At 37.6% G+C, this 14491-nt stretch overlaps 1 protein-coding gene across 2 annotated transcripts in view; it reads right to left on the bottom strand.

Annotated features, from left to right (window-relative positions):
- LOC149564228 (uncharacterized) overlaps positions 1 to 14491 on the bottom strand; it is a 200373-nt gene that overhangs the window by 16481 nt on the left and 169401 nt on the right. For both annotated transcript variants that reach the window (XM_089827299.1, XM_089827300.1), the window contains exon 5: positions 10162 to 10244. In XM_089827299.1, coding sequence (XP_089683425.1) covers positions 10162 to 10244 — 83 coding nt within the window. The remainder of the gene's footprint in view (positions 1 to 10161; positions 10245 to 14491) is intronic.

Below are 14491 nucleotides of genomic sequence, written 5' to 3'. Positions count from 1 at the left end.
GCAGATTCAGAGTTCACATTGCTGAGTTTGAAACATGGTCCAATACTTTAGTATGCAATTTTGAACACTTCCAATTCAAGACAGAAAACTTGAAGTTCAAATAGAGCTTTGTGATAAAATCTCAGAGTTGGATGATACATGTTGAACAAAGCATGGTGATCGTGTGTGTAATAAAAAGGGCTTTTCCTCCTAATCATTATTGGACCATAATCTTGAAACCAACTGGTGATTAATATATATTAGAGGATGGAAAGTGACATTTATGTTTGCCTCTCAATAGAAGACATTGAACATGCTGAAGCTGAGACTATGGTTGAAGGAACATTGGATGGCTTTACGTTTGATTCTAATGATGAGGGAGACACACAAATTTTTGAAATGCTCTTTCCTCATAAAAACCAAATCATATCATTTGTCACCATGAGGTTTGGATAAGCCCGAAACACCATGCAAGAATACAACCTGCAAACACGGATTCTCTGATGACAAAAAAAAGTCATATTTCAGAGGTCATAAATCCCAAATTAACCGTTGGATCTGGCTGAATTTTAGATATTTCTTGGAAAACCTAGTCGTCTAAATCTTCACCAAAGTGTTTTGTCATATTACATGTGGATCAAAAGTTACAGGCTCTTGACTGCACCACTATCGGATCAGAAATAACAGTCATGAATTGCAGATGGAAGAAAATAGTCATATTTCGAGGGCCATATCTCTCAATCTGACCGTTGGATCATGCTGAATTTAAGATATTTGTTGGAAAACCTAGTTATCTAAATCCTTTCCAAATATTTTTATGAGATTTGGTATGGATCAAAAGTTATAGGTTTCTGTTTACACCTCTATCGGATCAGCAATTAACAATTACAGAATGCAAACAACCAGATTGGGTCTCAGTGCGAGCGGCATAACTTCCAATCGAACCTTTGGATTTGGCTCAATTTCAGATATGTTTCTAAGAAGCAAGTTACGCATGATCTAACAAAAGCATTTTTCAAACTCATTCCTGGTTAATGAGTTACGACTGATTGAGTGGGACACTGTCAAAACTGTCCATGGCAGTTATAAAATCATGACAGAGCATCATCACCAGCAAGTGCCACCTGTCAGCATGAGTATGTCATAGGGGCCACGAATTTGCAAAGATATAAAACTGAATGTTATATCCAAGGAAATGTAATCCAAAGATGAAAAATCATTAATTGACACCTGTCAATTAGTTATGTACACTTGTCCAAAGCAGATATAGCCACATGAAGATGTTGGAACTTTGGTTAATAATCTTTGGAGACTCTCATATAGGGAAATATTTTAAAACTGAAAGGTCATCGAAATAACTTTGAAAAGGATTATTATTGATGAGAATAAACTTTAATAAAGTTTATGAAAGTAAGCTAATGAGGGAAAATGAAAAACTTCCTAGGAATGTGTAAAGAAACAGCTGGCAAGAAGCAGTTACAGGAGCTGAAAGGGCGATTCATGCAGAATTCTATTTAATTGAGAAGGTAAGATACAAAGGGGGTTCCACTTCTTTTCTGAACTGAAGACTTTGAGCTGTAGGACAGAAGGGCTGATGGAAAGTTTCATTTTCTGTATTTGCTGAGAGAGAAAGAGCAGTGCTTGGTTTTAATTTCTGAACTTTGTGTTGGAAAATAAGGAATATTCTGATTTTTGAATGTGGCCGGGGGAAGGGAATTCAAGTTTCCTTTTTTAATTGATGATTTAGATGCATAATGTAATCAAAACTTTGTTGTTTCTACATTTTTAGAGGAGGGAGACTCGGGAGATAATTGCATATTGGAGCTTTGAATATGGACAATTTTCCCTCCACTAATCGTCATCTTTGTATGACATTCAGTTTTCTCTAAATGCATTTATATCATGAATTCCTGAATATATTCGATTTCAAAGTGTTCTAAAAGCTCTATTTCTTTACTTTCTCAGATTTCATTCTATTTGTAACACTGCATGCAAATGAACTTTGTGTCATTTGTTAATACTTTCTTGTAGTCTTTTAGGTTCCCACATCTACATTGTATTTACAGGTAGATGTTTGATATCCTTTCGTGCTTTCTAGTAAAAGCACCCACATTTAATTCATTGAATATCTTGTACGGGGAGCTGTACTCGATAAAATTCAGAGGAAGGTTAGCAGGCCATGATAACCTCTCCAAATGTTGGTGTTAGTTTGTCCTTTCACTTGGGCATTCAGGGTCATATTTGCACGCATCTCTTCAAGGGACAATCTGTTCACTAATAGATTTTTGGCGACTCCGCTGGGGAATCGAACTAAAGATTTAAGTGCCTAACTTTTATTTCCTCAATTTTATGATTATCTCCACATGCAGGAGATTGGCAGCTCTATGGAGAAAGAATACCCAGCAGCCTTCATTATATATGAAGAAATCTTGAAAGATTGGATTCCAGCAAAGGATGGAGATAGCTCTAAAATCTTCATTTTTATCCCACCTTTCAAAGATAATCCCATTAGGGAGGTTACTCAAGAACTTGCAAAACAAGTGAGCTGGTTAAAGTTTTTTTATGGTGCAATTCTCATCCAGAAGAAACCTCAAGTGCAAGATCTAGAAGAAGAAAGAGATGCATGTGAAAAAGAAGAAGTAGCTGAAAGTCAAGAAAATGATGAATATCTAGACACCTTTCAGCCACATATGATTCCCATCTCCACACCATGTCTAGTAAATTCTGAAAAGGAGGTAAATATTTTGGATTACCCATCTTCATTTTCCTTTGGAGAAAATTTTAAATACATTCAAAAAGAGGAAGACGTCTCTTTTCAGTCTGTTCCTATGAATATAGAGATTTGTGCAAAATCCTTGCCATACCATGAGGACAACTCATCTTTTGATACCCAAGGAGAGAGTAATAAATCTGATTTCCCTCTTATGTGCCATAGCATAAATATGGAAGATGTGATAGCAGTAAGGAATCAATCCCAAGATGCTGATGGTGAGATTGTTTGGGGCAGCCTGAATGCATTATACTTACCTTCTGAATATACTGAAAATGTTAAAATTAAAGACAACCCTCTCTTTGTACCCTATGATCTTCTGTATAACAAGAAAGAGCAAGGAGGAGGTTGTCTAGTAAATTCTAGCAGTATAGACATATCTCAACAAAGTGAGGAAGCTACAGCCATAGTTCATCCTGAAGACAACCAGAAATGGGTAGATAAAGGCATTCAGGCTGAAAGTAAAAAACATGGCTGCAGTGATAACAAGGATAAAGAAAGGGTGACAGTGAAAGAAGAAGATTCCTTGGTAACACCATCTTACTTCAATCCTCACAATCCTTCTGTTTTCACTGATCATGCTGATACTCAGGGAAACATGAATAAAGGTACTCTTGAATCTTTCGTTTCTCTATATTTTGAAAGTTTCAGATTTGAAAGTGATGATAGTCATCTCATTTCAGACGTTCTTGTGTGTAAAAGATTTGACAACAACATGCTGCTAGAATATCAATCTTTTACTGTTAATGAAATTGATGAAAGTGATCTTTCTTTAGAGATTTTCCCTTGTAAGAAGGTTCAGAATAACATGCAGTCCAAGATTGAATCTTGTACTTTTATGGAAGATAAAGTTGATCTCTCGTGTTTAAAAATCTATAATCAGCACATGGAAGGATCCAGAATGCCAAAAGGCACTTTTTCCAATGAAGATGAGGAAATTATAGGCAGATTTCTATCATCACTCCAGCCAGATTATTCCTTTGATGACCACTCAGGTATTGATTCGAATCAGATTAAGAATGAAGCATTCATTGACCAATTTTCTTTTCATTCCTCTATGCATGGTTTTTCTGATTTGGGTTGTGGAAGTAGTGCTAGAAACTATGATAGCACCTTGGGAAAGATAAAAGATATTATGCATTACATGCTTGATGACAGTCTGATTCTTGAAAAAGCTGAAGAGAACATATACTTGGGAATTAATTCTATAATGGATGAGGTGTTCCTTTGCCTGCAAGTTGATCATGATATTAACAACCATATGGAAGAGCTTGGAATGAAATCTGGCCTGTCCTATGTTGAAGATCAATCCTTGGATGAAAAAGAATGCTATGATGAGTTGTGGCTGTTTGGGAAGGAATGGTTGGCCAACATCTTGATATGTGCTTTCAGCTTGCGGTTTAGCATTGAAGAAGTCGCCTATAGGTACTGGTTTAGAGCTGCTGAAATGAGACATGACTTGCTGCTCCGGAAAGGATGTTACTTCTCCCAACCGGTAAATGGTTTCACATGATTCATTTTCTTTCTTCCAGTTCTCATGGTAGGTTCTTTCCTACCTTTGTATATATTTTGTAAATAAGTTTTTGTTGTGCATAGTGTAACTTGAATAATGCGCAAGCCTCGTGCTTGCTGGTAGTATAGTTGTTGTTTGTTAGAGTTTTGGTTTGCTGGTTTTGCCCTGCTCCCCTCCGCCCTCTCTGCAAGTAGCTCCCGATCTTCTCTTCTGGTTGACTCTATTTGCCCAATGTTACGGCACTATTCTTTTCCCAAAGATTACTGGAGTTCTCTGATTTTGTATCAAAATCAGTCCCATAGTTAGAGCCCCTTTTAGTATCCAATATGGTCACAGTTTTTTAAACTTTCAATTTCAGAGGTTGAACCTCTTTGAACCACTTCGAACTGAAGTTCGAAGTAGTTCAAAGTATTGTGATATGAATACCAGGATTTAACTGTGTGAGTTTGAGTCAAACTCGATGACCCATGTTTCATGAGTAGTGATTCAACATGAATCCATCTCTCATGAGAATAAATGGAACACTTAGCACTCATTGGATCTAGGTGATGCTCACAGGGGTGAAGCACCGAGACTTCTCGAGAGGTCACCCATCCTAGTACTACTCCAGCCTGAGCGCGCTTAACTACAGAGTTTCCTCCATAGTTAAACCCAAAGCTTGCAACCCCATTTGCAAAACCTTCACCAAGTGTTGTGCCTTATGAACCATTCATTAGAAAGCCCCTTAAGCTCATCAATTGATAAGTAGGAGATAATTTCCACAGCTAGTCAAATTGTGATATGAATATCAGGATTTAACTGTGTGAGTTTGAGTCAAACTCGATGACCCATGTTTCATGAGTAGTGATTCAACATGAATCCATCTCTCATGAGAATAAATGGAACACTTAGCACTCATTGGATCTAGGTGATGCTCACAAGGGTGAAGCACCGAGACTTCCCGGGAGGTCACCCATCCCAGTACTACTCCAGCCTGAGCGCGCTTAACTACAGAGTTTCCTCCATAGTTAAACCCAAAGCTTGCAACCCCATTTGCAAAACCTTCACCAAGTGTTGTGCCTTATGAACCATTCATTAGAAAGCCCCTTAAGCTCATCAATTGATAAGTAGGAGATAATTTCCACAGCTAGTCAAATTGTGATATGAATATCAGGATTTAACTGTGTGAGTTTGAGTCCTACTTATCAATTGATGAGCTTAAGGGGCTTTCTAATGAATGGTTCATAAGGCACAACACTTGGTGAAGGTTTTGCAAATGGGGTTGCAAGCTTTGGGTTTAACTATGGAGGAAACTCTGTAGTTAAGCGCGCTCAGGCTGGAGTACTACTGGGATGGGTGACCTCCCGGGAAGTCCCGGTGCTTCACCCCTGTGAGCATCACCTAGATCCAATGAGTGCTAAGTGTTCCATTTATTCTCATGAGAGATGGATTCATGTTGAATCACTACTCATGAAACATGGGTCATCGAGTTTGACTCAAACTCACACAGTTAAATCCTGATATTCATATCACAATTTGACTAGCTGTGGAAATTATCTCCTACTTATCAATTGATGAGCTTAAGGGGCTTTCTAATGAATGGTTCATAAGGCACAACATTTGGTGAAGGTTTTGCAAATGGGGTTGCAAGCTTTGGGTTTAACTATGGAGGAAACTCTGTAGTTAAGCGCGCTCAGGCTGGAGTAGTACTGGGATGGGTGACCTCCTGGGAAGTCCCAGTGCTTCACCCCTGTGAGCATCACCTAGATCCAATGAGTGCTAAGTGTTCCATTTATTCTCATGAGAGATGGATTCATGTTGAATCACTACTCATGAAACATGGGTCATCGAGTTTGACTCAAACTCACACAGTTAAATCCTGATATTCATATCACAATTTGACTAGCTGTGGAAATTATCTCCTACTTATCAATAGTTCAAAGTAGTTCGACAGTTCAAAGCAGTTCAAAATGGTCCAATAGTCCAAATTGTTCATTCAACAGGTTTAGTTCAACAAGTTCAGAATCTCATCATTTAGGTCCAGGTTCTGCCAGTTCAATAGTTTCGAGAAACTACAAAAGTACAGGTCAAGATAGAGATCAGCTCAGAGGTTCAGAAAAGTTCATCTTGCAAGCTCACTAGTTGACAAAAGTTGAAGTGCAGATTCTAGTTCCCAATATGAGTTCAATTCTGATGTTTGAAGACTCAACGTTTGCAGGTTCACATAAGCAGATTCAGAGTTCACATTGCTGAGTTTGAAACATGGTCCAATACTTTAGTATGCAATTTTGAACACTTCCAATTCAAGACAGAAAACTTGAAGTTCAGATAGAGCTTTGTGATAAAATCTCGGAGTTGGATGATACATGTTGAACAAAGCATTGTCATCATGTGTGTAATAAAAAGGGCTTTTCCTCCTAATCATTATTGGACCACAATCTTGAAACCAATTGGTGATTAATATATATTAGAGGATTGAAAGTGACATTTATGTTTGCCTCTCAATAGAAGACATTGAACATGCTGAAGCTGAGACTATGGTTGAAGGAACATTGGATGGATTTATGTTTGATTCTGATGATGAGGGAGACACACAAATTTTTGAAATGCTCTTTCCTCATAAAACCAAATCATATCATTTGTCACCATGAGGTTTGGATAAGCCCGAAACACCATGCAAGAATACAACCTGCAAACACGGATTCTCTGATGACAAAAAAAGTCATATTTCAGAGGTCATAAATCCCAAATTAACTGTTGGATCTGGCTGAATTTTAGATATTTCTTGGAAAACCTAGTCATCTAAATCTTCACCAAAGTGTTTTGTCATATTACATGTGGATCAAAAGTTACAGGTTCTTGACTGCACCACTATCGGATCAGAAATAACAGTCATGAATTGCAGATGGACGAAAATAGTCATATTTCGAGGGCCATATCTCTCAATCCGACCGTTGGATCATGTTGAATTTAAGATATTTGTTGGAAAACCTAGTTATCTAAATCTTTTCCAAATATTTTTATGAGATATGGTATGGATCAAAAGTTATAGGTTTCTGTTTACACCTCTATTGGATCAGCAATTAACAATTACAGAATGCAAAAAACCAGATTGGGTCTCAGTGCGGGGGGCATAACTTCCAATTGAACCTTTGGATTTGGCTCAATTTCAGATATGTTTCTAAGAAGCAAGTTACACATGATCTAACAAAAGCATTTTTCAAACTCATTCCTAGTTAATGAGTTATGACTGATTGAGTGGGACACTGTCAAAACTGTCAATGGCAGTTATAAAATCATGACAGAATATCATCACCAGCAAGTGCCACCTGTCAGCATGAGTATGTCATAGGGGCCACGAATTTGCAAAGATATAAAACTGAATGTTATATCCAAGGAAATGTAATCCAAAGATGAAAATCATTAATTGACACCTGTCAATTAGTTATGTACACTTGTCCAAAGCAGATACAGCCACATGAAGATGTTGGAACTTTGGTTAATAATCTTTGGAGACTCTCATATAGGGAAATATTGTAAAACTAAAAGGTCACCGAAATAACTTTGAAAATGATTATTATTGATGAGAACAAACTTTAATAAAGTTTATGAAAGTAAGCTGATGAGGGAAAATGAAAAACTTCTTGGGAATGTGTAAAGAAACACCTGGCAAGAAGCAGTTACAGGAGTTGAAAGGGCGATTCATGCAGAATTCTATTTAATTGAGAAGGTAAGATATAGAGGGGGTTCCACTTCTTTTCTGAACTGAAGACTTTGAGCTGCAGACGGAAGGGCTGATGGGAAGTTTTATTTTCTGTATTTGCTGAGAGAGAAAGAGCAGTGCTTGGTTTTAATTTCTGAACTTTGTGTTGGAAAATAAGGAATATTCTGATTTTTGAATGTGTCCGGGGGAAGGGAATTCAAGTTTCCTTTTTAATTGATGATTTAGATGCATAATGTAATGAAAACTTTGTTGTTTTTGCATTTTTAGAGGAGGGAGATTCGGGAGATAGTTGCATATTGGAGCTCTGAATATGGACAATTTTCTCTCCACTGATTGTCATCTTTGTATGACATTCAGTTTTCTCTAAATGCATTTATGTCATGAATTCCTAAATATATTTGATTTCAAAGTGTTCTAAAAGCTCTGTTTATTTACTTTCTTAGATTCCATTCTATTTGTAACACTGCATGCAAATGAACTTTGTGTCATTTATTAATACTTTCTTGTAGTCTTTTAGGTTCCCGCATCTACATTGTATTTACAGGTAGATGTTTGATATCCTTTCGTGCTTTCTGCTAAAAGTACCCACATTTAATTCATTGAATATCTTGTACAGGGAGCTGTACCCAATAAAATTCAGAGGAAGGTTATCAACCCATGATAACCTCTGCAAATGTTGGTGTTAGTTTGTCCTTTCACTTGGGCATTCAGGGTCATATTTGCACGCATCTCTTCAAGGGACAATCTGTTCACTAACAGGCTGGATGGATTTTTTATTTTAGCAGTTAAACAGGTCCTGGTGGAGGATTGAGGAGAGTTGTGTGTTGATCATAGGGAATGCTTTTTCTACTTCATTCTTATTCATAGTACCTATGTACCTGGAGGGTCTCCAGATTAATGACAACAGTATGGTATTTGATGCACCCAAGGTGTTAGTTTTAGGTTTTGAGTGGCTCATTTCTTACATCATACATTTAGGCCGGGTTTTCACCATCCACTAGGTTATGCATAGTTCATTGATATATCTCTATCTTATCATATTGGTTGGTTATGACAACAAGGTCTGGGATCCAGGTGTTGATCATATGTACCTATGGCTTGTTGAGAACTTGGTTGTAATCCTATTCAGTTTGAGGTTGGATGTAGTGATGAAAAAAATTGTGCAGCTTACAAGTGCAGCATTTTTTTATAGAGTTATATGGGATCCAAGGATCTGGTTGATAGATGATTTGCAAAGTGGCACCTTGCTTCGCAGTATGGCCGGATTTGTTTTCAGTTTGGGCTACAAAGCTACTTGCAAATTCGTATGGGATCCTAGTACTGATGGCTTGAGGACAAGAAATTTTGAGGGGAGATTTTTAATGTCCCATTTTTGGGACATTAGAAATATTGAAGTCTTATTATATCTAATGTTAAAATTGACTGGGAAAGCGTAGACTCAAATTATTCAAAAGATCAATTTAATGTTATAAAAAAGGCAAAAGGTTAAAGAGGAATAAGACGAAATGTCAGAGGGAAGTTGAAGAGTCGCAAAGGAATAGGACAAAAGCCAAAGGGGAGCCGAAGAGTCTTAGTTCGTGTTTTAAGAAGGGTAAGAGGCTCATTCCTGGGCAGGCTTGATTTATGAGTCAGTTCAGTTTTTCCTCTTGTGAGATTTTTTTTGGAAAGCTTCAGCTTTCAACTAGTATGAGGATGTAGCCCCTCATGCCGACAGACAACGGATGCAAACCCATTGTCTTTGGAGACGTCACATTAGGTGTCTCGCTTGTGCTTACAAGTTTTTTTCTTAAGTTTTCCAATTTGACTATTAAGTTGTATTTAGGATTGGATGTTGGTTATTGTGTTGCTGTTGTGTAATGCAATAACATGTTTAAAGGAATGTAATGTGAGTTTACTGGTTTAATTCTATTCGTATGTAATGTACTTTCATATGCTAACATTTTGAATGTTATTTTGAGAAAGAACGACTAAGTATCTATTGGAGATTTTGCTGGTCCTATTGTATTTTGTAATACATCTACAATGTTTAGTTCTGAATATATTGAAAAAAGAGAAATCTAGTAAATATCCGATTTGGGATATTTCAAGAAATTTCAGAGTGTGCGCTCTTTTCCGTACAAGTCTTGTTGATTATCAATAACAATATGACTGGAAAGAATTTTCAGATTGTTTAGAATAGAGTCCATTATGACAAACCTGTTCAATGCTAGAAAGCAACAAGGATGGATCCTCAAAAAATGGGACCAGCAACTGCAAATTCCGTTGATACAAATCCCTTCCTGCACATCTTAAGAAGTGCATCCCCTTCAAAAGAATATATCACAAAAAGTAAAATAGCAGTAAACTAGAGTTCTATTTTTTATGCAAAAAGGTTATAAATTTGTAAATGATTAAATGCTTCTCTTCATTAAAAGTTACAGATGATAATTTCTTGAAAAATGTTGGACTGTGGTGTTCCTTCATTTTTTTCCAATATAACAACAGTATATGATTTTTTTTTAACAATATTCTTGAAAAGATTAGCCATTCTATGCCCACTAAGGTACAAGGATCATAATCATTGAAGTCAAACAAGAATGAATGTTTGAGTAGTTCAAATTTTTATTGAATCTAAATAGTTTAGTCTATCCCATAATGTACAAGGCTATATTGACTACCTAATCTCATCGGAGATTCCCATCAAAGTATATTTTCCAGAAGCATACTGGGACTTATTTAACTTATCATAACCATAATCTTATTTAACATCTACATTGTCAAGATTGTTAGCAGATTTCATAGTCTCATTCTAAAGGACCTCTGTCACGATGAACAAGGTATGACAGGGACTAAAAAGTATGGGCTTCTTTCCTTGCAACAGACATGATGGCACCAGATTCTGAGAACTGACAACATTTTGCAGATTTAAGAACAATGAACCATTATCTATTTCTACGACTAGAATCAACATAGAACAACTAAAAAACACTTAGGAGGCCTAAATTGGATTAGAAACATTTCCTTAAGTAGAGAAGACACTTGTATAACCTTGAGCTGTACCATCACTCCATACATGAGACAAAAAATAGACCAGTTCTTGAAGCATAGGTGACTCATGTATTACCTTTAGCTGTGTAATCACTGTATGAATAAGACACAAAATAGAAGGTTGATTATGTAGAGAATTACACCTCAGAAAGGATGAGAAGATTTTGTATTTCCCTGGGTAAGATAATTATGTTTAATTTGAGCTGCACTTTATCATGTCCGATTCACACAAGACTACTATAACATTATGGTCAAAAAATTCAAATGTAGAAAGCAAGAACAGAATTATCCTCCGTCAAAAGATTAAATTGGACCGCATCATGTCTCCATTTGTCTTTTTAATAACCCTTACAAGACTGGACCGGACAGTATCATGGGCCTTTCAGACTGGATTTGATTCATTTGAACATAAGTTGCTGAATTAGAATTGGGTACAGTTAGGCCTACGTGGTTACAGCATGCCAGTACCATACAAAAATGTATTAAAATTATAAATATACATATTTGCAACCTAAAAAGAGGAACATACTTCAGAATACCACATATTGTGCACTGAACAATAAGAATTGTGTCAGTAAGTTAATTTTTTTCTCTTGGGCAAAGGTACGTGAATATATACATTGAAAATTATAAATTAAAAGAATCATGATACTCATAATTTCCAATAAATAGAATATTTAAATACCTCATTCATAATTTGCAAAAATGAAAATACTCAAGTCTTAATTATAAATATTGGTAAATCGTAAACAAAACATATTTTATACACACACACACACACACTAAGGGAGCATTATATATTGGAAAATATTAAATATATCATACAGTTAAATATTTATATGATTTATTCACATACATTGCCGATCGAAGTTTGGCCTGGAGAGAGCCTATTCCACGCCCAGATGATCATGTGGAGCATCAATCACGAACAAAAAACAGTACTGACTGGATTTAAGTGTGATACCCAAATGGATTTTGCAGAGAATTCCAGAAATGCTTCACAAGTTCTCAAGTGTTTCCTACCCCTGCTGTAACCAATGAAATATCTGTTGCTGCTTCCCAAACTATAGAAAAGTTAAAATCTTCATAATCACCTTTCTGCCAGACAGGGTTCTTTGTAGCAAACTGAAGTCATACCTGCAAATTGTAGTTGGCAAGGAATGAACTAAATACGTTATATTTAACTAACTAATAAATAATTATGTTCTGTAATTATGTGTTAGTCCCTAACCAGATGTCAGTACTTAACAACAGTAGCCTTAACTAACATCAGTTTACTACATATGTTTATTCATAGTCGGGGACCACTCTTATGATATCTTGTGCTTATTGCATATCTGTAATGTTGCCGAACAGAAATAAATGTATTTAATTATTTTTGTGTAACGGGCCGATTGTTCAATTTAACTCGGACCCAAATTTAATTTTGTCATAGTAGTTTGTCTCACCGTCGGCTAATCTTTGTACACCCTCGGAAAGCTTTTCCCGATGGGTATTTAAGCACGGCTCGTAGTAATCAATAGGTATGTTTTTGGATCATATTTTCTCTGTATTGCGGATTCCTGTTGGAGTTCAGAATTTGTTCACCATTTCGGACGTGAAAGACCTTCCCTATTTGGCTCGCTCGGTTTCGGTGGGACTCAGCCCTCACCCTATTCCATTGGTGTTCATCTCTCTATATTTGCCAAATCGGAGTATTATCTTCTGGTGGAAATCAATATTCGCATTCGACTCTCTTTCCTATTGTGTAGCTTAATCAATATTCTGTGTATGTACATTCAACATTGTGTTCCTATCATTGTGTGTGTGTTCTGCTCCACTCTCCATCCGTCCTGACTTCCCTCATCTTCCATCCATCCGTACGTCTCTGAAATCTCCATTAAGTCACCGTATAGCTTCCTACTCTAACCGTACGGCTGATCTAAGCCATTGTACGGCTTACCTTGCTTCTGAAACACACCCCATACGGACTGCTCACTATACGCCCAGCTCAAACCAAGACCGTACGATCTGCTAGGACACCATACGGATTGCCACCATCATCGTATGGCAGTTGTGTTGCCACCGTACGAACCTACCTTCCTTCACCGTACAGCTACTAAGTCATTCACCGCCTTCTTCAACACAACCCTACATTAATCTCCACTGTACGAACTTGCTAAGGATTGCTCTGTACGGCTCAAGACATACCATACGCCATCTATAATCAGCCGTATGGCCAGTCTTTTGCCCTCCTACACGCTTAACATCCATATTCAGGTGATCTTCCGTGAAATTTCAACATTTTTGAATACAAAGAGACATAGGAACATTAAAGTGGTATCAGAGCAATCGATCCTGCCAGCCTGTGATCGGTAAATGCGAGTTTATAGCCGGAAGCGAAGAAGGACACATTCTGTTGATCGAATGGCTGAAGAACAGGAACGGGAACGGGAACCGACAGGTGCTGAACTCATTGCACTTCTGAGGGATCTTGCATGGAACCAGGCACAGATCACTAATACTCAACGGCTTATGGAAGAAACTCTCAAAAAGTTGGCGGAAAACAAAATTTCTGGAGAACCGAATGGACATAGCGCAAATTCGATGGCAGACAGATCACACCCTCACACTGCACACTCTCGACCATCCATGCCAACTTTCCCACCACGGATTGAGACACATCACGGAGAGAGACTTCCAACCTTCGAGGAAATGGGAGGATTGGCGGAATGCAAATCTTGAAGAAGACATCTCCTACAAGGATTACGTAGATCTAAGAATGAGATACGCAGGAGGTGGAAACAGAGGAGGATATTTTAACGATGACTTAAGGAGAAAATTGAGTAAGGTGAACTTGTCTCCATTTGATGGTTCAAGCTCCATTTCAGCGCAGGCATGGGTAATGAAAGTCGATACCTACTTCCAGCTAAATCCTATGCCCGAAGAAGCGATTAAATTCGCCACGTTACACTTGGAGGGCGTTGCGCATGAATGGTGGCATCACAGCACTATCACTCTTGGGCATGATCAAATAAAGACTTATGTTGAGTTCACGGAGAGACTGATTGAACGATTTGATGGGAAAGACCCCGAGCTCAATTTCAAAGATCTGGCACAGTTGAGGCAAACGGGATCAATAGATCAGTTCATTGCAGAGTTTCAGAGATTTTCTGTGTTGGTGACAGACATTTCTGAATGAAGGCGGGTCATTCTCTTTATGGATGGACTGGCAGAACCACTGAAAGGTTGGGTGAAAGGATTCAACCTGTCAACCTTGACGGAAGCAATCAGTAAGGCATGAAGCATGGCGTCATCATCAACATCATCCTCATCCTCTTGGATTCATTCACATCTAAAACCGCCGACATTCCCAAGGGACAAACCTCCACCCAAGAAGCCATCACTGGATGAAGCATCCCGACAAGAACTCCCAAGAAAGAAGTTATGTTTTAATTGCAAGGGGCCTTGGAACCTGGCCACCGATGTCTCGGGAAAGGGAAAATTCATTACATCGAAG

The sequence above is a fragment of the Cupressus sempervirens genome, chromosome 4, assembly GCF_028749045.1.
Source record: "Cupressus sempervirens isolate cs-2001-9-10 chromosome 4, ASM2874904v1, whole genome shotgun sequence".
Classification (NCBI taxonomy): Eukaryota; Viridiplantae; Streptophyta; class Pinopsida; order Cupressales; family Cupressaceae; genus Cupressus; species Cupressus sempervirens.
This window is presented reverse-complemented; position numbering and strand designations above follow the sequence as displayed.